This window comes from Silene latifolia, chromosome 6, assembly GCF_048544455.1.
Source record: "Silene latifolia isolate original U9 population chromosome 6, ASM4854445v1, whole genome shotgun sequence".
Classification (NCBI taxonomy): Eukaryota; Viridiplantae; Streptophyta; class Magnoliopsida; order Caryophyllales; family Caryophyllaceae; genus Silene; species Silene latifolia.
Window position 1 is genome coordinate 14,259,267 of NC_133531.1, and position 22,617 is coordinate 14,281,883.

General features: G+C 43.2%; 2 protein-coding genes across 2 annotated transcripts; both read right to left on the bottom strand.

The window, feature by feature from the left end:
• Positions 1 to 17,571: 17,571 nt before the first annotated feature.
• Positions 17,572 to 19,324, bottom strand: LOC141587548 (uncharacterized). The gene is made up of 3 exons (XM_074409023.1): positions 19,236 to 19,324; positions 18,497 to 19,149; positions 17,572 to 18,422 (listed from the first exon to the last, which is right to left on the bottom strand). The coding sequence occupies exons 1-3, from the start codon at positions 19,243 to 19,245 to the stop codon at positions 18,333 to 18,335; spliced, it is 753 nt and encodes a 250-aa protein (XP_074265124.1). The 5' UTR covers positions 19,246 to 19,324; the 3' UTR covers positions 17,572 to 18,332.
• Positions 19,325 to 21,163: 1,839 nt separating this feature from the next.
• On the bottom strand, positions 21,164 to 21,838 carry LOC141587549 (uncharacterized). Its single transcript, XM_074409024.1, has one exon. The coding sequence runs from the start codon at positions 21,836 to 21,838 to the stop codon at positions 21,164 to 21,166; it is 675 nt and encodes a 224-aa protein (XP_074265125.1).
• Between the last annotated feature and the right edge of the window lie 779 nt (positions 21,839 to 22,617).

Sequence of the window (22,617 nt, forward strand, 5' to 3'; positions counted from 1 at the left end):
CTACGCTTGTCGGCTCGGGGATGCCAGGCCGGGGTTTCTAGTTTGGAGGAAAACTGGATAAACTTAACCGTGACTGCACACATCCGGGGTAATGAAGTAGTACTTAAATCTCGATTGGGGCAGCTAGGGAGCAACCAGGGCTGCTATAGTTTGTGAGGTGGCTGCAAAAAATCTTTGAGAAGGTTGTCGGCAAGAGTTGGAGGCCGAGAAGCGGGCAATGCAGGATCGATTAAGAAAAAATGAGGAGCTTCTTCTTTGAAAAGGAATTGGTGGAGGCGAGGTTGGCGATCTTTGCTCGGTACTTCTTCGGGAAAGGTGGGTCGATGCTATGAGGGATCCGGAATCGACCGGGCTAATTGGAATCCGGACCGTGATGAGATAGCTTTGGACGCTCGTATCTGATTTGGCCAATATGGGTCAAGAAGAAGAAGTGGATTCTCCTCCTTCCAAGGCAAAGTCTGATGACCAGGAAATGGCGGATGGTTGTGAGTCGGTCCACGGCTCAAAGATAACTTAGTTTTGTTTTTCTTTTAGGTTTCGGTCTATCCAGGGGGAATGTCCCTGGAATGAATATTTAGAAACATTTTTTGGCCCATCCAGGGGGGATGTCCCTGGAATGGATGGTTATTAGGTGTGTGGTAAGGCCAATTATTTTGGATGAATAAATATTTGGTCTTTGTTTGTTTCTTTTTGTATTTTGACAAGGTACTTTTGTGATGTTGGATGTGTCTTGGATCGACCGTTTTTTTTTTTTTTTTTTTTTTTTTTTGATCGGGCGTTTTTGTCCGGATCGCAGTCCTTATTTTTATTGTATGTTATGAGTGGGGTTGTTGCACATGTCCGGAGGGCTTACGCCCCCCTGCTGTCTGGAGGGTTTATGACCCATCTATGTTATACAAGTCAGGAAGGAGTTTTCAGATTTGTATGTTTAAGTGGAGCTCAATATTTAAAGGCTGTTTTCTTTGCAACCGAAATTTGGATATCGAGTTGGATATTTGGTGGGGGTGGCCCCCAATCTTTAAGATTTGTTTTAAAAATGCAATATGTAAAACAGAAGATTTCACCAAGTAAATATGAGAACATAGATAAGTACTTGGGCACATAATTTGAAGAAATCATATACGGCATTTATTCATATAATTGCAAGTATCATACATATAGTTTCCAGGCAAGAAATGTCAAGGTGAAAAATTATACCTGGATTGAGAGATGTATTTTATATGTGAAATAGTTTTAAATGTGCAATATTCCAAGCTCTTGGGATCATTTCGCCGTCCAGGGTTTGTAATCTATAAGCTCCCTGGCCGACTATTGAATCAATCAGATAGGGACCTTCCTAGGTTGGGGCCAATTTGCCAGCATTCTTTTCTTTTGTGTTTTGGAAGACTTTCCTGAGGACAAGATCTCCTACCCTGAATACCCTGGCTTTGACAGTCTTGTTGTAGCTTTTCGCAACTCTTTTCTTTGATATCTTTGCTAATCGATCTTGTTGCATCTCTTAGCTCTTCTGTTAAGTCCAGGCTATCCTCCATTAGAGGTATATTGCTTGTTATTGTGTTCAGGCTACATCTGGCTGATGGAATGTCCACCTCAGCCGGGATTACTGCTTCACATCCATAGACCAAGGAGTAGGGGGTTTGGCCTGTGGATGTTTTAGGCGTGGTCTGTCGGCCCAAAGGACCAGGGGGAGCTCTTGACCCATCCGCCTTTTATTCTTTCCAGCTTTTTCTTTATGCGGTGATTACCACCTTATTCTTGGATTCTGCCACGACCATTAGCTTTTGGATATCCTGGTGTGGATGTTACCAGATTGATGTTCCATTGAGCACAGAAGGCTGCTGTTCTTTTTCCCACAAATTGCGTGCCATTGTCGCATACTATTTCAGAGGGGATGCCATATCTACATATGATGTTGTGTTTGATGAATGCTATGACATCCTTCTCCTTGACTTGCCTGTATGATTCAGCTTCTATCCACTTGGAGAAGTAATCAGTCATTGCTAGCATGAAAACTTTCTGTCCGGGTGCTTGAGGTAGTTTTCCTACTATATCCATGCCCCACTTCATAAATGGCCGAGTGCGGATATGGAATGTAGTTCCTCGGATGGGTGATGGATATATGGTCCGTGAATCGACAAGCTTTGCATTTAGAGCTGAAATCCAGGCAATCGGCTCTCAAGGTAGGCCAATAATATCCTGTTCTAAGTACTTTGCTTGCCAGGCTTCTTCCACCTTTATGATTTCCACAGTATCCTTCATGGATTTCTGATAATATCTGCTCAGCTTCTTGTGGTTCCAGGCATCTGAGGTACGGCCCGGCCTGCGATTTCTTAAAAAGCACGTTGTCAATAATAGTATATGAAGCAGCTTTTATTTTTAGTGCTCTGGCATCTTGCTTATTTAAGGGAAGGATTCCCTGTTGTGATCATAGTAGGGTTTTGTCCAAGAATTGGCAATATAAATTGGGAAGCTTTCATTTTGTTTATTTATTGCAGGTTCTAGTAAATGTACAATGGGTATTTTGTAGAAGTCTAGAGGACTGAAGTTGGATCCTAGGCCGGCTAGAGCATCGGCCTGGGTATTCAAGTCCCTGGGAATTTGGTCAATATTAAAATTGCGAAATTTTGATTTTAACATTTGAACAACATCCAAATAAAGCATCATCTTTGAGTCTTTAGCTGTATATATCCCATTTACTTGATTTGAAATAAGGAGGGAATCAGTACGTACCTTTAGGTTTTGTACACCAAAGTCAATACATACCTTTAGTCCAGCTATTAGGGCTTCGTATTCTGCTTCATTGTTGGTGGCTTCAAATGCACAACTTATAGCCTGTACTATCTTATCCCCCTGTGGCGATTTTAGTACTACCCCCAGGCCTGTGCCCCTCATGTTGGCTGCACCGTCGACAAATAGGGTCCATTCTAGGTCTGCTGGTCATTTGGTCGGTTTATTTACTTCTTTTATTAGGTCGGGTTCTAGGGTCGGACTAAAATCAGCCACAAAGTCTGCTAGTGCTTGTGACTTAATTGCTGTTCTTGGTTCAAATGTTATGTTGTATGTGCTTAGCTGTACTAACCATTTACACATTCGTCCAGGATAATTACGGCTTCCTAAGTCTGATTTGATAGGGAGATTGGTTACGCTATTATAGGGTGGCTTTCAAAGTATGGTCTTAATTTTGTGCAACTCATAATTAAAGCTAAAACATATTTTCCAAGCAGGCCATACCGATCTCTCGCATCCGTAGACTTTTACTTACATAATAGACGGAGTCTTTGTTGTCCGTCCTTCTTTGACCGGATCGCACCGATGGCGGTTTGGATCGATGTGTATCTTGTCGGGGCTCATCTTTGATTGGTTTTGCCAGCAGGGGAGGAGAGGATAGATATATCTTTAGGTCTTCAAAGGCGGTCGATGATCGGGGGTCCATTGAAAGTCCTTGTTTTTCCTTAGCAGGTTATAGAATGATTTGCACCTCTCGATGATCTTGAAATGAACCTGTTCAGGGCCGCTATTCTTCAGTCAGCTTTTGTATGTCTTTGACCGTCTTTGGTGGTTCTAGCTCCGAATAGCTTTGATCTGTTCAGTGGTGGCTTCTATTCCTCTTTTTGTCACCATGTAGCCCAGGAATTTGCCCTTGAGACTCGAAGTGGCATTTTTGTGGGTTGAGCTTCATATTGAATTTCTCCGAGTATTTGAAAGGCTACTTCCAGGTCTTTGACGTGGTCTTCGCGCTTTTTGACTTGACTACCATGTCATCTATATAGACTTCCATGGTGTCTCCTATCTGGTCTTTGAACATCATGTTGACTAGCCTTTGGTAGGTTGCACTTGCATTTTTTAATCCAAAGGGCATAGCAGTATAACAATATATACCTCTTTCGGTAATGAAAGCTGTGCTTTCTGGTCCATTGGATGCATTTTTATCGATTGAATCATTTGGAGGCATCCATGAATGTTAGCATTTCGTGGCTGTAGTGGCATCTACCATTGCATCGATGTGTGGCGGGGAAATGGATCTTTTGGGCAGGCTTTGTTTAAGTCGGTGTAGTCTACACGGACTCTCCATTTGCCATTTTTCTTTTGCACGACTACTACGTTTGCAAGCGTCGGGTACATTACTTCCCCGATCATTCCCATGTCCGATAGCTTGTCAACTTCTTGGTTGATGATTTCATGCCTCTCTCTGCCGAATTTTCTTCTCTTTTCTTTGTACAGGCTTAAAGGATTTGTCAATATTTAACTTATGAGTAATAACATTAGCATCTATACCAGTCATATCAAAATGTGACCAAGCAAAACAAGACATTTTAGTTTTGAGAAAGTGACCCGATTTGGCCTAATTGAGTCGGGTGCATCGACCCTACAAGTACTTTCTGTCGGGAAGTGCGGGTCTAATATGACTTCTCTGTTTCCATCTGTGATTGTGCTACATATTCTTCCCCGACAGGTGACTTTAATTGCTATGCAAGGGACTTACCTGACTTTGAGGGTTTCAAAGCCCGAGTGTAACATTCCGAGCCGTCCTCTGTTCTCCTCGATGGTGGTTATCCCCATTCTCGTTGGAATTTTCACACATTGATGGTATGTTGATGGGATTGCTTTGACATTGTGGATCCATGGTCTGCCAGGATTACATTATACGAGGATAGGCAATCCATTACTCCAAATCTTTCATATGAAGCCACGCCTTCCACATAGGTTGGCGGTGATTTCTCAGGGTGTTCTTTGTTTCTCCACCGAATCCAACCAGGACGCTTGATTTCTTAATGATCTTTCCTTCGTCTATCTTCATAGCTTTAAGGACGTCAAGCATCACCAGGTTGATTGAAGCGCCTCCGTCTATCGGGATTCTTGATACCTTTCTTTGTGCCAATTTGCATGGTGATTACAGGTGTCATGGTGTAGATCGATATTCCTGCAGTCCGAGTCATCAAAGGTAATAGCGGGCAATGACTTGGGCCTGGAAGGAGGTTGAAGTCTGGATTCCCTGGATATTCTTTTGGCGGTGAGTGGTCGGACCACAATTTCGATCCTCCATTTATGAATTTGACTTCATAGATGGGGGGAGGAGGAGGAGGGTCTCTCTTTGTTTTCTGGATCTCTCTTGTTTTGTCCTTCATCTTTGTTCTTTGGCTGTTGGATTAAATCCTTCAAGAAACCTTTCTTGAGGAGATATGCCACTGTTTCGAGCTGGATGCATTCTTACGTGGTGTGGCCGATATCCTGATGGAAGTCACACCATCTCGTTGGGTCTTTTCGGGATTGTCGATTTCTTGGGCCATCCGATTTGTGTCTCCCAGGCTTTCAGCGTTTAATTAATCTGCGGTATTAATAGAGAAGTTATATTCAGGAATAGTTGGTAAGCTAGAAAGGTTACCTTTGTGTTCTTGTGCCATGTTGACTTCAGATCTTTCGGGCCTGGAATAGGGTCGATCTCGGGGTTGCCTCCTTTCGGTAGGAGCTTTTTCTGTTAGTGTGTCCATAGACTTGCTTTCCGCCGGATGAGTTCGTTCTGAAGTTGAGATCTTCTTCTAATCGGACATGCTCTAAGGCGATGGGTGAACAGTGGCAAAGGTTGGGCATGCTTTCTTGGTCGGTCCGCATAGATGTCACTTTGTCAGCAGGACTCCTTGCCTAAAGGCTTCCACATTTGTTTCTTCATCACACCTGGGAATGGCCACCTTTTCTTTGACAAATCTGGCCAGAAATTCTTTGAGAGATTATTCAGGAAGTTGCTTTACCACAAGCAGTTCTCGGGTCTCTTGGCAATATCTCTCGCTACTCGCGAATTGTTGATTGAAGGCGTTGATTAATTCTGCAAAATTCTTGATACCTCCATTTGGGAGATTGATGAACCATGTAATCTTTGCTCCGGTCAGGGTTGTACCAAAGCCCTTGCACATGCGGACTTGCCGAGTTCTTTGGGTATTGAGGCGACCAACATTTTCTGTTTGAATATGGCAACATGATTTTGTGAATCAGAGGTTCCATCATAAGTTCTCATGGATGGAATAGTAAATTTCTTGGGAAGTTCAATCTTTGCAATTTCATCTGCAAAGGGTGAATCGCAAAATGTCAACTTCTACTTGACCCACGTGGTCCGGCACTCCGGGTATATTTTCTATTTTGTTGTGGAGTTTTGGATTTCTGAAGCATAGCCATCATTATTCTTGCTTGATTTTGTTTGTCTCATCATTGGGAATGGTTGGGGTGCGGATAATGTATCCTTCTCCGGGGTTCCAAAATTAGAAAAGTCAATGTTTTTGATAATGGATGAGAATGGGGTTCTGGTTCGAATCGGTCTTGGAGCCCGAAGCTTTGATTTTCCAATTTTTTCCTCAGGCTAGACTCTCGATTCCTTGACCTATTGATTTACATTCGCCTGGGTGCCTTCTCTTGGATTGTTTCCAATTCTTTGATCTTGGCCAGGGCAGCCGCTAATTGTTGTTCTGCGGTGAGTTCCACCATTTTTGTGTGTGAATATTAAATGAAAAATGATAAAGGGAATTTTATTGGTTGAAGAACTAGATACCCCACGGTGGGCGCCAATTGTTTTAGTAGGATTTTCATGAATGGATCCGGCCTGATTAGAGAGTAATTTGGGTATCTAGTTCTATAAGTTTGATATGTTGTATATGGATAATCAGGAAAGACTAGGAGAAAAGAATAGTGTTTATATTATTTTGATAAGCTGAATACAAATTTTGTTTAATTAAGTGAATGCTCGTAAAACGATGAAAAGATAAGTAATAGAATAGTTTCACACTAATGAATAATCAATATCTTTGCCAATGCTAGAATTACAATATTTATCATCATAAAAACGAACGTTGTACTGGTCTTCAACGCCCTCCCCTTTTGTAGGAGTACATTCACTTAGGATTAATAGGGCATATTCCCTATTAATCAGGTATTCGTTCCTATTTTGACCGATCCTTAACTTCCTCTTCCTTTGCACGTCCAGGTTCATGGGCAATATGGTTTTATAATTAGACTTAGTCTTCCTTGAGGATAGGACACGAATATATATCTTTACATAACCGTTTTGCTTCTTCCTCAGCTTAATTTAGCCTGCTTTAATACTCTGCCAGGCTATTCTGTACTTACCATCAGGCTTCTCTTCCAGGATAAGGCACCGGCTGATTGCAATAATGACTAGAATTGTCCGGTCTTCGTCTTCTTGATCGACCTTGTGAGGTCATGCCAGGTTATGGTCAGGCCAGGCTGATCTGGGCCTAACAATGACTTTTTCACATTTCGAGACACTCCCTTTTCTCTTCAACATCTCTTAAAATATAAGACTAAATATTATGATATGTATACTCATATGAAAGGATTTTTCGTAAGAAATTTAATGGTACCATTTATATATATATATATATATATATATATATATATATATATATATATATATATATATATATATATATATATATATAGTGTAAAGATCAAGTGAGTCCATGTCTTACATTTGAGTCCATAAGTCTCATTGTGAGCCTTTAGATGAAGAAGTTGGAGGGCTGAGATTAAAAGCAAAAATAAGGGGATTAATGCCTAACAAAACACTCTCCCTCTCTACTTTACTAATCAACATTAATTAATTATTAATCCACTATATAACATTTTTTCTCACAATAACTTCTCACTCATCCCTCACAATTTCATCCATTCATCTCTCTAAAATCCCAATTAAATCAAATACCCAAAAAATCCACTTCAAAATCAGAAAAATTCAAAATCCAAAAAAAATCCCGCCCCCCAACCCCCTCCTTCCACCAACTCCACCGGCCACCACCACCACATACACCACAACCACATACACCACAACCACCTTTCCCCACAACCACCGCCATAGTCGATCCCGCGCCCCCAACCACCCTCCTTTCTCTCCGCCACAAACCCAGATCCGCGCCTCCCACCAGCCTCCCCCCAATGCCGCCACCACCACCGAACACCAACATCAAACACCACAAGCTGTCTCCTCCCTCTTCACCACCACGCACCATCCTCCAACTACCACCACAACCACCGCCTCCTCCAACTAACAACAACAAACACAACCACACCCTCCGCGACAACAACTTCACCACGCACCTCTCCTCCCCTGCCTCACCACCACCACCACCGACGACTCACGACCTCAACATCACACCTTCCACCGCCCTCCCATTCTCTTTATTCCAGATCTGCCGCCGTTTTGTTTTTTTTTGTTTTTTTTTTTTTTGTTCTTTTTTCTTCTTTGTTCAATCTCACGTGAATGTGATGTGGGTTTGCAGTTTGTTTTACTTTTGTTTTGTTTTTTAGTTGTAGATGTGGGTTTTTGTTTGTTTTTCTTTTTTCTTTTTTTTTTTCTTCTTTCTTTAATCTCACGCCCATTTGTTTTTTTTTTCTTGTGACTTTTTCTTTACTTTGTTCTTTTTTAGATCTACTTTTTTTTCTTCTCTTTTTTTTTTTTGAAATTTCTTATCTATTTTTGTAAAATAGGATGGTGGTGGTTATTGTTGTAAAATATGATCCTAATATCAATTTTTTAAAGACGAGATGAGGGAGGAGGAATTATATCATTTCTTTGGTATATCTTCAACAAATGAAGATAAATACTAAAATCTGAGTATATTGGTGTTAAAATTACAATTTTCTCCATTAAAATTACACTTTTTGTTGTTAGAATTACACTTTTTTCTGCTAGAATAACACTATTTTAGGCTAAAATTACACTTTTTCTTGTTAAAATTACACTTTTTTCTATTAAAATTCCACTTTTTTCTGCTAGAATAACACTTTTTTCGACTAAAATTACACTTTTTGTTGTTAGAATTACACTTTTTTCTGTTAGAATTACACTTTTTTCTGTTAAAATTACACTTTTCTTCATTAAAATTACACTTTTTTCTGTAAAAATTTTTCTTGTTAAAATTACACTTTTCTTGTTAGAATTACACTTTTTTTCTACTAGAATTACAATTACACTTTTTTTTTTGCTATAATTACACTTTTTGGCTAGAATTACACTTTTTCCTGCTAGAATAACACTCTTTTCGACTAAAATTACACATTTTTCTGTTAAAATCACACTTTCCTCCATTAAAATTACACTTTTTTCTGTGAAAATTATACTTTTTTTTGCTAGAATAACACTTTTTTCGGCTAAAATCACACTTTTAGTTGTTAGAATTACACTTTTTTCTGTTAAAATTACACTTTTTTTTGCTAGAATAACACATTTTTCGGCTAAAATTACACTTTTTGTTGTTGGAATTACACTTTTTTCTGTTAAAGTTATACTTTTTTTTGCTAGAATTACACTTTTTTCTGCTAAAATTACACTTTTTGTTGTTAGAATTACACTTGTTGTTGTTAGAATTACACAATTTTCATTAGAATTACACTTAGCTCTATTGGACTAATGTTATACTCTCAATGGACTTGGTCATATTCTCATATTCTCATTGGACTAATGTTACATTCTCAATGGACTAAAATTACATTCTCAATTGGATTTGAAATTATACTTTTCGGACTAAAATTACACTTTTTCGGACTAAAATTACATTCTCCTTGACTAAAAATAACAATCTCATTGGACTAAAATTACACTTACCTGGACTAAAATAACACTTTTTGTCATTAACATAACACTCGTAAAATGCTAAATTACAATAACTTGTGATAAAATGACAAAAATTCAAAATATTATTCGTTAAAATCACTCGGAAAAGATTGAAGTTAAACTTGTAAAACGCTAAATTCTCGAAAATATTTCTTAAAATTACACTTTTTACCGTTAGAATTACACTCGTAAAATCCTAAAATGTCGAAAACTTGTCTCGAAAAAAAAAACGAAAAAAACGAAACAGTCGAAAACTTGTCTCGAAAAAAAAAAAATACGAAAAAAACCGAAACAGGAAAAATGTTAACAAAATTTTCATAAACTTTGAAGTATAAGACAAAATATGGTGTTAATTGTGTATGATAATGAATTAGTGAATGTATTATTAAAACTAGAGAGAGAAGTGAATTAATTAGTGTTAAGTGTGTTTTTTGCTTTCAATCTCAACCTTCCGCCATGCATGATCCAAGGGTTGTGGGAGGGACTTATGGACTCAAAAAAAAAAAAAGGGACTTAGAAGAACTTTGCTCTATATATATATATAGAGAGAGAGAGAGAGAGTAAAGTTCTATATATATATATATATATATATATATATATATATATATATATATATATATATATATATATATATATATATATATATATATATATATATATATATATATATATATAGTAAAGTTCTATATATTATATATATATATATATAGAGTATATATATATATATTTATATATAGAGTGTTAGGGATAAAAATATCATTTAATATCCTGACATGGCATTGTACTGTCAGCAAAAGAGTGGCAAAAGAATGGCCACGTGGAGCCCAGTGGTTGGAAAAAGAGGGGAGAGAAGGATTCTTTGAGGTGGCGCATTATGGACCATGGGATAGAAAGTAAAACAAACACAAATTATATAAGATAAACATTCACGTGCAAAGGGAGGAAGGGACCCGGTCAAACAACTACCTCCTATTCCTTAGGAAGTTGACCAGGAAATCTGCAACAGAAGCAGAAGCAGCCGTCAAACCCTAAATGGAGACTCCAACAGCTATAAAAACGAGAGCAAAACAATCTACAGGGGGCATTGAAAAATATCATCAAGCAGCAACTCCACCCCAAAAAATCATTGACAATTGGTGATAATTACCTAGCAACATTATACTTGTATTTCCTTACTCGTTCGTAAATCTCGATTATAGTGCAATAATTGGCGGGATTCCGACTCCCCCCGCGGTTGTTCCCACACCGGGTTTTCCGCGTCACCAAAAATCTTCCGTGTCCTTTTCTCCGTTTATCTTTATTTCGTCATTCCTTTTGTTCGTACTTTAAACGTAACTGGCATTAAGGATAATCACTATCACTCACATAATTAATTCATAACCGGTAAATTTTTACCAAAACAATTTGGCGCCCACCGTGGGGCATAGTGATCATTTTCTATAGCCAAACCTCGAAAAACCGAACCAGCCGTCACAATGTCTGGAACCAGCCAGAATCCTTCCAGCAGCCAGAGTATGTCAGCCCTATCTTCCGCAGCAGGAGTTACTTCTGCATCTGCAGGACCAGTCAGTGCCTCACCAGCATCCAGCCAAATGATCCCTGCCAGCATGTCGACCAGAGCCATGCCCCAGCCTCAGAAACCACCACAGATCCCAAAGGCAGCAGGTGCACCCAGTCAGTCAAGATCCAGCAGGGAAAGCAGCCCCAGCAGAGGAGGCGAAGCAGTATCCAGAAGCCCGACCCAGGAAAGTTCAGGCGCAGAAGTTCTCCGAAGCAGAGGATCTCCAGCACTTGATCCGATGCAGGTGATGATTCAGGGAATGGACATTCTGCGTCGGGCCGTTGAAGATCTGAGGAAGGACAACCAGAATATGATGGCTCAAATCGTGACGGCAGTCCAGTCCAAACCAGCATCAGCACCAGAGGCTCCAGCCAGAACCAGCGGAGGAGGACTGGGTCGTTCAATCCCATCAGAACTAGTCACTAGGCTGGATCTTGCAGGAGTGGCGCCTAGCGAACCAATCGAGCCAAGAGGATTGGGGTGTCTATCATTTGATAATCCACCCAGTCAGCAGCAGACAACAGGTAACGCTTTATTTAGCACTCCTTCTGGATCTGACCTTCCACCTTTTCCAGGTACCCCCGCACACCAGACACCAGGATGGCAGTCTGGACCTGTCTCCAACGCAGCAATTCCATCCTGCAGCCAGTTCACCAGTGGAGCCTGGAGCGGCGGATCACAGCAGACACCAGGATGGCAGCCTGGATCCATAATCAGTGCAACACCAGTAACCAACCACCCAGCGCCAGGCCAACTTTCTGGATCACCCTGGCTAGGAGGTACACCTGTTGGTTCCTTCCCGCCTGTTTCTAACCCTCTTGCAGGAGCAGGTAACTCGCTGGAGCAGCAGTACCAGGAGCTGAGGGAGCTAATGTATAGGATACCAGGCGTAGCCCGTCCGCTGGAGAAAGCAGCCAAAGACAGCTACGCAGACTCACCTTTCGTGGATGACATAGCACTAATCGGTGTTCCTAAAGGATGTGTGCCGCCAGCTATGACACTCTATGACGGGACCTCAGATCCACTTGACCATATCAACCACTACAAGCAGAAAATGATGGTGATAACCGCAACTGGATCTTTAAAGGAGGTTTGCATGTGCAAGGGTTTCGGATCAACACTGTCAGGAGCAGCCCTGCAGTGGTTCGTCGGCTTGCCAAACAAAAGCATATCCAGCTTCGCCGACCTAGTCAATGCCTTCAACCAGCAGTTCGCCAGCAGCAGAAAGCCAGAGAAGCAGACCAGCGACCTCTACCGGCTGGTGCAAGGGTTCGAGGAAACCACCCGTGATTACTTGAACCGGTTCAACAAAGAGAAGGTGTCAATTCCGAGGTGCGATATAGCAACCGCTATACAAGCCTTCCGTCGGGGGCTACACCAGGATTCACAGCTATACAAGGAACTAACCATGCACCCGTGCACAACCTTTGAGGAGGTGCAATCGAAGGCAATTGCTGTCATGAGACTGGAAGAAGACTCTGCACCAGTAAGAGGCACCTATGATTCAGACCCAGTATCCAGAAAAGCTCCGGTAGAAAAGAAAAACGAAAGATCCAAACCCTACAGCAGGAGCGTAAACAAAGTTTCTGGAAATGCAGAAGGAAAATCCGAAGCAGATCTGCCTCCGAAAGTAAGTGAGTATGGCTTCACCACCAATCTTGCAGGACTATTCAAAGCCCTGAAGGAGCTGGGACGCAGAGTCGGATGGCCAAAACTTCCGAAGGAAACCCCGGAGCGAGAGACACAGGCAAAAAATGTGAGTTCCACGGCAGCAACACCCACAACACCGATGAATGCCACTCCCTCAGAAAGGAAGTCAAATTTCACTACGAACAAGGAAACCTGGATCATCTCCTACCCAGAAACACAACCAGAGTAAACTCAGCGGATCAGGTTCTGCCCTCCCCTCCTCCTCATTGCCCTAGAACTGTGAATGTCATTACAGGTGGATCGGAGTTGTGTGGGTTGACTTACTCAGCAGCTAAGAGGCATGCAACCAGGGCTAAGGGAGACAGACCAGAGAGCTCCTGCAGGGTTAACCATCAGAATCTGCCGTCGGTCACCTTCGACGAAACAGATGCAGGATCTGCTCCTGAACAGCACCACGACGCTCTAGTCATCACGCTTCCCATGGGAAATTGCAAGGTAAAAAAGATCCTGGTGGACACCGGAAGCTCCGTCAACTTGATCATGATGGAAGCACTCAAAGGAATGGGATTCACCGAAAAAGATCTAGCAAAGAAGGCAGTTCCCTTGGTTGGTTTATTGCGAAACAAAGCACTCGCTAGGAGAAATCATCATTCCAACCTACGCCGGGGGTGTGAACAAACAGGTAAGGTATCTGGTTATTGATGGTCCCTCTACTTACAATGTAATCCTTGGCAGGCCCTGGATCCACGAGATGAAAGCTATTCCCTCAACGTACCATCAGTGCCTGAAGTTTCCAACGCCTTGGGGGGTGCAAGAAATACGTGGGGACCAGGAAGACGCTAAGGATTGCTACAAGGTAGCCCTGAAGCCAACAACAGGTTCGCCCGCATAGCAATTCTGAGCAGCGCATCCGGGGCGAGTACATTGAACCTCAGCAAGCAGAGCTAGACGAAGTCATCCTGGACTCGCTGCATCCAGAGCAAACTGTTCTCATTGGATCCGAATGTAGAGGTAAGATTCGTGAAGAACTCGTTCGGTTGTTGAGAACTAACATAGACTGCTTTGCTTGGTCACATGATGATATGATAGGGATAGACCCGAGTGTGATAACTCACAAGCTAAGTGTGGATCCAAGCCATAAACCCGTGCAGCAGAAGAGAAGAAAGTTTGCTTCTGAAAGAAACCAAGTCATAAATCAAGAAGTAGATAACCTGCTTGCTGCTGGAAAGATCCGTGAAGTAAAATATCCAGAGTGGTTGTCTAATGTGGTGGTGGTCCCAAAGAAGAATGGCAAGTGGAGGGTCTGCGTAGATTTCACGGACTTAAACAAAGCTTGCCCAAAGGATCCATTCCCTCTACCACACATAGACGCCATGGTAGATGCTCTCTGCAGGCCACGAGATGCGACATTTCGGATGCCTGGAGCGGATATAACCAGATAAAGATGCACCCAACGACCGGGAAAAGAGCTGCGTTCGAGATCGAGAGAGGTATCTATTGTTATAACGTCATGCCTTTTGGACTGAAAAATGCAGGATCTACCTATCAGAGGCTGGTGAACATGATGTTTAAAGAACAAATAGGCAAAACTATGGAAGTATATATAGACGATATGGTTGTCAAATCGAAGCAGGCTTCACAGCACCACCAGCACCTGGAAGAAACTTTCAATACCCTCAGGAAATACCAAATGAAGCTGAATCCTACGAAGTGCACCTTCGGAGTATCCAGCGGAAAGTTCTGGGGTACATGGTGACCAGAGGGGAATAGAGGCCAAAGCAGAGCAAATAAGAGCAATTCTGCATTTGGAATCACCGCGAGAAAACCAAAAGACGTCCAGCGCTTTGGATTGGAAGAGTGGCGGCCTTAAACATGATTCATATCCAGATCCTCGGACGGATGCGAGGCTATTCTATGATATACTCGGGAAAAGCCAAAAATTTGAATGGACGGACGACCACGAAAAAGCATTTCAGAGTCGAAACGTTATCTCAAGACTCCCGCCTCTCTGTCGAAACCGAGCGGGAGAGCCACTGTTCCTATATCTCGATTCTGACGTGATCGGTGCGGTGCTAGTGCGAGAGCGGGAAGGATCACAAACATCCGGTATACTACATCGATAAGTCTCTCGCTTTCGGCAGAGACCAGGTACACCTCACTAGAAAAACTTGTCCTTGCACTTGTTCGCATCCTATAAAGCTGCGTCCCTACTTCGAGTCTCATACTATTTTCGTGATAACTAATTATCCTCTCGAAAACTATCATGAGAAAACCAGGTGTCGGTCGGATGGCTAAGTGGTCCGTACATCCGAGCGGATACGATCGAAGTTTGAACCCGTACGGCCATAAAGTCTCGGGCTCGCGGACTTTGTGTCGACTCTACGCCCTAAAGACTCGGACCCGGGCCGAACAAGACATCCCGAAACTGGAGGAAGACAAAGGAGAACAGGTATGGGAGTTACATGTGGACGGAGCCTCAAACGCCAAAGGAGCAGGAGTAGGGCTGGTCCTCAAATCACCCCAGGGAGACCTCATAGTCCATGCCGTACGATGTGAATTCAAAGCCACAAACAACGAAGCAGAATATGAAGCATTAATCCTGGGTCTGAAGCTGGCTCTGGACCTGAAAATCAGACACCTTCAGGTTTGCAGTGATTCTAAGCTTATAGTTAACCATGTAAATGACTGCTATGAAGCCAGGGATCCCAGGATGATGGCATATTTAGATGTAGCCAAGGAACTGAAAGTCAAATTTGTCACATTCAACATCAAGCAAATCCCCAGGGAGCTGAATGCAGAAGCAGACGCACTAGCCACCCTGGGGGCAACCTTCAAGACAGGAACTATTTCCACGATACCAATTGTCCACGTCTTTGGAGCCAAAGAACACCGAAATCTCGGCGGAAGCGGGGAAAAGTGTGCACGGCAGCAGTGAAGAAAGTACTCAGTGGAGGAAACCCTACCTAGAATGGTTGCGAACGACGTCCTACCAAAGCGAGATAAAAAGGAGGTAAGAGGCTTTAAAATGAAAGCATCCAGATTCCTACTAATCGATAATGTTCTTTTCGGGAAATCCCACGCTGGACCCTACCTCGGATGCCCGGATCGGGAAGAGTCTCAGTGTTTTGCATGCTATCCACGGTGGAGAATGTGGAAACCATGCGGGGCGAGGAGCTTTGTCCAACAAGGCACCGAGGCGGGGATACTTCTCACGGCCCACAATGCGCAAAGATGCCATGGAATTCGCAAAAAGATGCGACGCTTGCGGAGGCACGCTCATGTTAGCCACCGGCCAGCAGAGCCTCGCACCGGGTTATCTCACCATGGCCTTTCATGAAATGGGAATGGACATCGTGGGACCATTACCCGAGCACCAGGAAACAAAGTCTACATGCTCGCCATGACGGATTACTTCTCCAAATGGATAGAAGCAGAATCATCCTCCCGGTTACGAAACCCAGGTGATATCTTTCATTAAACGCAATATCATATGCAGGTTTGGCATTCCATACGAAATTATATGTGATAACGGGTCCCAATTCATTGGAAATAAGATCAAGCTTTTTGTGCTAGGTGGAATATCTCGTTCGTTAAATCTACTCCCGGGAACCCCAATCCAACGGACAAGTGAATCCAAAGAATAAGATTATCATTGAAAACCCGAAAAAGAAACTAGAGGAGATTGGGGCAAATGGGCGGAAGAGCTACCTCTAGTTCTGGGCGTGAGAACCACACCAAAGGTTGCAACAGGGCAAACCCCTTGACTGGTGTTCGGAGCGAAGCGATCATCCCATCTCAAGTCGGGGTCCCAACCCACGAGATATGGATGCATCACGAGAAGATCGGAACCGGTGGAAATGGCAAGCGGCTGGACACGATAGATGAACTCGAGAACCGGCGCCCGGATCGGGATGGCTTCCCCTGAGCGTTTGTGGCTAAAAGCTACAACAAGAACGTAAAAGTAAGAACCCTGCAGGTGGGAGATCTGGTCCTAAGGAAAGTCTTCCAGAATACCAAGAACCAAAGCGGGAAATTTGCTTACAATTGGGAGGGGCCATACCAAGTAGAAAGCACAGTTGGAAATGGAGCCTACCGACTCATGACTATGGAAGGGCAAATGGTTCCCAGATCCTGGAATATCACCCACTTGAAAAAATATTTTATTTAAAGTCACCAAAGAAGGTCAAGAACCGGGTATTCAACCTACAGATCTGATTGACCGGTTCTAGATATTGCCCTGAATATTTTAAGCTCTCGAAAGATATTTTTCGCTCTAAAATATTTCTCTGCTTGCAAAAAGATATTTTCTGCTTCTAAAATATTTTTCTATTTTTTATATATTTCTCTGGATCTAGATATCTCCTGAGTCTGAATGTTTTCTAGCTCTAAAAAAACGTTATTTTTAATCCGACATTTCTGGTTCTAAGAGCCTTGTTCGTATTTTAAACTCTAACAAACTTTAAGTTGTAAAATCACTTTGAATAAAATTTTTCAAATAAGCCAATTGAATATGAGGCAAACTAATCTGACAGAGCTTGTATCTACTACAGAAGGCGTGTGTCCGTGGCTAAGCACGTACAACCGGGACAACCAGCCTCCCGCGATGCATTAGCACCCACGCAAGCCTGGCTCCTCTGGACGAGTGGGCATACTAGACCCCTTAGCCAGCAATCTATCAGCGATGGCCAAACAAACGACGTGCATGCACAAACCAAAGCACCAGAAACGGTACGACACAAAAAGATAACCAGTAGGAAATACTTAAGTCACAAAGCAAAATATATCTGGCACCAGAGCCAGACCAAAAGTACATAAACTGTTCAAAATAAAAATGTCATGCCCCGTAGGGCCAAAAACTAACTAAAGCATAGCATAAGTCTTTTAGATGCAGAAAAATACTAATCTACGACAATGTGCTCCACAGTTTCAGAAGCAGTTGCCTAAGCATCAGGAGCAGGGGAGTTCACCTCTTCCTCAGCGCCCGGATCATCTGCAGAAACAGCACCAGGCTCCACCAAGCCAGCCAACATATCCAGATTCAAACCATCCGGAAAAGTAGCAGCAAGCCTCCCCTCCTCAGCTCCTAAATCCCAGGACAAATGCTCACCCTTCTGGAACATCTTTATGCAGTCAATCTTCGTTTCCAGAGCAGCATAGGTCAGAGCATCCACTAGAGTCCTTTTCAGCTCCTGTACCTCAGAAGCCTTCTCCTTCTGAATCTGAGCAACGCGAGCCTCAGCGTCAGCAGCACGTTTCTCCACCTCCGAGATACACCTCTCAGCCTCCGAGGCACGCTTTTCAACTTCAGCAACCTTCTCTCTAGCATCAGCGGCCTCCTTCTCAGCATCAGCAGTTTTCTTCTCAGCATCAGCAACTTTCTTCTCGGCACCAGAAATCCGCCCCTCAGCAAGAGAAAGACTGTTCTGCAAACTCTGCTTCTGAGTGGCCTCCTCCAACAGCAAATCCTGAGACTTGTTCAGATCAGCCTGAGTCTTCAGCCTATCCTCATTGGCCTCCTTCGCGCCTTAGAAGTTTCGCATTTTCTGCCACCAGGAGAGACACCTTCTCCCGCAAGTACAGGGCCATCTGAAAGGACTGATAGACCAAAACAAAGCGTCAAAAAAAAAAAAAAAAAAAAAAAAAAAAAAAAATGACCAATGATTGTTTACCTCGAAAGAATGCTCAGTAGCACGATCCACCAAGTCTGACAAAGGAGCGCTATCTAACGCAGACCTAGGAGCTGGAAGAAGCATCTGGCTCATTAAGTCCAAGCTACTTGTAGACTTATTCCTACCGAAATTATCTGGGAGTGAAAAAACAATAACCCCCGGAGCAGATTTAGAGCCAGAAGTGGCCCCAGAAGCAGGAGCAGATTTAGAGCCAGAAGCAGCCCCAGAAGCAGGAACAGTTTTAGAAGCGGAAGTGGCCCTAGAAGCAGGAATGGCTCCAGAAGCAGAAGTAGCTCCAGAAGCAGGAGCAACTTTAGAGATACCTCCAGAAGCAGGGATGGTTTCAGGTGTGGGAACTGCATCAGACGCAGGCCTAGTTGAATCCGCACCAGGAACAGCTTTAGAAGTCAAAACATCTTCAGAAGCAGACAATCCGTGCCCAGGCAATGGAGGCCTCACGGCTAGAGGGGTAGCTTCAATAGGAACCTGCTCCTTAGCCCGATCCACAGCAGCAGATCTCCTTTTGGGACGAGGTCCAGAGCCGGGGGCAGGAGTAGATTTTCTCTTCTCAGCAGGCTTGGGAACAGCCGTAACCTGCTCCTTCACTTTCTGAGCCAAAACATCTTGCAACGAAATTCTAGATTTGGCAGAACCTGGAAGCAGTAAACGTTAAGTCAAAACCAAATATGCGAAGAATCCAGAAACAGAACCAAGTCAAAAAAGGGAAAAAGCAACGCACTGGTCGACATGGAGTCTTTTTCTTCAGCAGCTGTTTTCTTCACCGCAGCAGAATCTTGAACCAGATTAGGAAAAGTCCTATTTTCTGGAGGAGGAGCGAATGACTTGGAAAGAGATACGGATTTATCGAAGACAAAGGCAAAGGGCATAAACCTGCACAAAAAGCCAAGTAAGGAAATATAAGTGTCAAAGAAGAATGCACAGGGATAAGGACATGCAAGTACCGCGTGTTGATCGCCAGGCACTGACGATATAGTCAGTCGGAGCAGGAAGAGTATCAATTTTCACAAAAATAAAGCGGGAAAACCACTTGCTATCATCCGGCTTCACAGGGAAGATGATGCAATTCTTCTCCCCGTCTCGGACCCGAATGGTCACTTGACCCCGAGCAAGGGACCTGACCGAGAATAAGTGTGCAAGGTCCGAGAGACCAATATCATAACCAAAACGGTTATTCATGGCGTCAATCGCAAGCAAGGTCCGCCAAGTATAAGGAGCCACTTGGCAAATAGCCAATTGATTCAAGTTCAGATATTCTTGAATCAAAGGAGGGAAAGGAAATCGCAGACCCAGACGAAAGGCGTATTCATACAAGCAAATCCACCCTTCCCTTACCGAATCAGCTCTCTGGCCGGGAGTCGGAATATGGAACACCACATCATCAGGAAAACCAAAAGTTTTCTTGATGTAAGCAAGATCCTCACAGGTAAACTCGGAGTCACATGAATGCTTGTCGGAAAGGACACCGCCGGAGAGAAAGTCATCAGGCGGCGTCGCTGGATCTGAAGCCGAGGTCGAAGAGACAGATTTTTGCGACATAGTATGCAAAGAAATAAGAGGAAAGTGAAGATAAAGACAAAGTACCTGTAAAAACAGAGAAATCGGCAGAGAAGATGGAAGGTGATTGATGGTGATAGGAAGTGAGAGGTAATGATGAAGGGAGTTGGGGAATATAAAAAGAAGGGGGATACCGAGAAAGTGGCGTGAGAGGAAGAGTTTGAGGGCAAGTGGGGGAATTAATGGGCGGTTGGGAAGAGTTAAATGAAGGAAGTTGTAGAAACCAAGATAACTGCTAAAAGCTTTCGTCAGTTCCCCGCATCGCAACTGAAATTCCCGCCTAAAAATATTTGAGACGGAAATTTGGGGGCAATTGTTAGGGATAAAAATATCATTTAATATCCTGACATGGCATTGTACTGTCAGAAAAAGAGTGGCAAAAGAATGGCCACGTGGAGCCCAGTGGTTGGAAAAAGAGGGGAGAGAAGGATTGCTGAGGTGGCGCATTATGGACCATGGGATAGAAAGTAAAACAAACACAAATTATATAAGATAAACATTCACGTGCAAAGGGAGGAAGGGACCCGGTCAAACAACTACCTCCTATTCCTTAGGAAGTTGACCAGGAAATCTGCAACAGAAGCAGAAGCAGCCGTCAAACCCTAAATGGAGACTCCAACAGCTATAAAAACGAGAGCAAAACAATCTACAGGGGGCATTGAAAAATATCATCAAGCAGCAACTCCACCCCAAAAAATCATTGACAATTGGTGATAATTACCTAGCAACATTATACTTGTATTTCCTTACTCGTTCGTAAATCTCGATTATAGTGCAATAATTGGCGGGATTCCGACTCCCCCCGCGGTTGTTCCCACACCGGGTTTTCCGCGTCACCAAAAATCTTCCGTGTCCTTTTCTCCGTTTATCTTTATTTCGTCATTCCTTTCGTTCGTACTTTAAACGTAACTGGCATTAAGGATAATCACTATCACTCACATAATTAATTCATAACCGGTAAATTTTTACCAAAACATAGAGTAAAGTTCTATATATTATATATATATATAGAGTAAAGTTATATATATATATATATATATATATATATATATATATATATATATATTTGAATAAAAAAGCCCTGATGGGGCATTAAGACAATAACGATAAATCAAACAGTGCAGCAGTGTTTGTCGACGGAGGTAGAACATCCGACCACAAAGTTTTACCAGAGACTCTAGGTAGCACATGAGCAAGAGCATGAGCCACACTATTATTAATACGACTCGTATACAACCAAACAACATACCGAAAGCTATTACAAATTAAATGAATATCATCGAAAACCATAGCTAGCATGCTTCTCCCTTGACGCCGCTCCTTCAAAGCTTCAATAACCCGAAGACAGTCGCTTTCCACCTCAACATCTTGAATACCACGATCACGCACCTCCAGTAGGCCATCTATCACCGCCACCGCTTCCGCCATTTCTGGATCCCAGCATTGTTCCCGGACTATAGATGCACCCCACAACACCTCCCCCTTATCATTCCGACAAACCACCCCCGTCCCAACCCCCTCACCTTCCTTCAATCCCGCATTCACATTAAGTTTCATGAAACCCACTGATGCCGCCTTCCACCCATCATTTCCACTCTCGACATCCCGAGCTCTCCCTCCTTCGCTCCGTACACAACCTTCTCGTTCCACTTCCGCCAGATCGCATAGGACATCCTCCACCCTTCGCACCACCCTTTCCGGTTCCACCTCAACACCATCAAAGACAACCTTATTTCGCCACTCCCAAATAGCCCAACACCCCACCATAAACCTCCCATAATTCTCCTCCCCGATCTCCCTCTACCATGTCTCAACCCACTCTCTTATACTACACCACGCCCCTTCCTCCTCCCTGTCCAAACCAAGACTCCCCCACACCCACCTCGCCACACTACACCCTTGAAAAAGATGAAGACTCGACTCAAAACAAGAAGAACAAAAGGAACATAAAGAAGACTCATCTTTCACTCGAGCTGCAATGTCATCCTTGGTTGCCAGCGCTTCGCTACACAGTTGCCAGAAGAAGAGCTTGATGCGGGGCCACACCGAGACTTTCCAAAGCCGATTCCAGAGCCATCTATCCTTATCTCTATCCGAGCTCGCATACATCTCCATGCCCTCCCCTGCAAGCAGTTTATATGCCGATTTCACCGTATAAACCCCATCTCGTTCCATGCCCCAGTACCACAAGTCCCTATACCGATTAGGGCTAAGTCGAATATTGTTAATTCGTTCCCTTTCAAAATCCAAGAAGACCTGACGAAGCTTCTCCTGTAATACTCCGTATTTATAAGTCTCTGGGTACTCTATCGAGTAGGCCTTACTCTGTCGAGTAAGGGTGAGTTGCATTTTAAAATAGTTTCTGACCTGTTGGGTACTCGATCGAGTAACTATGATACTCGATCGAGTAAGGGGGCACTCGATCGAGTACCTTAGCTACTCGATCGAGTAGCCGGTTTGCGGGGAGTTATTTCTCGGGTTTTGTTAATTATGGGATTAAGGTATATAATCTTTTCCGTCATTGTTTCTAAACACTTTTCAAAACC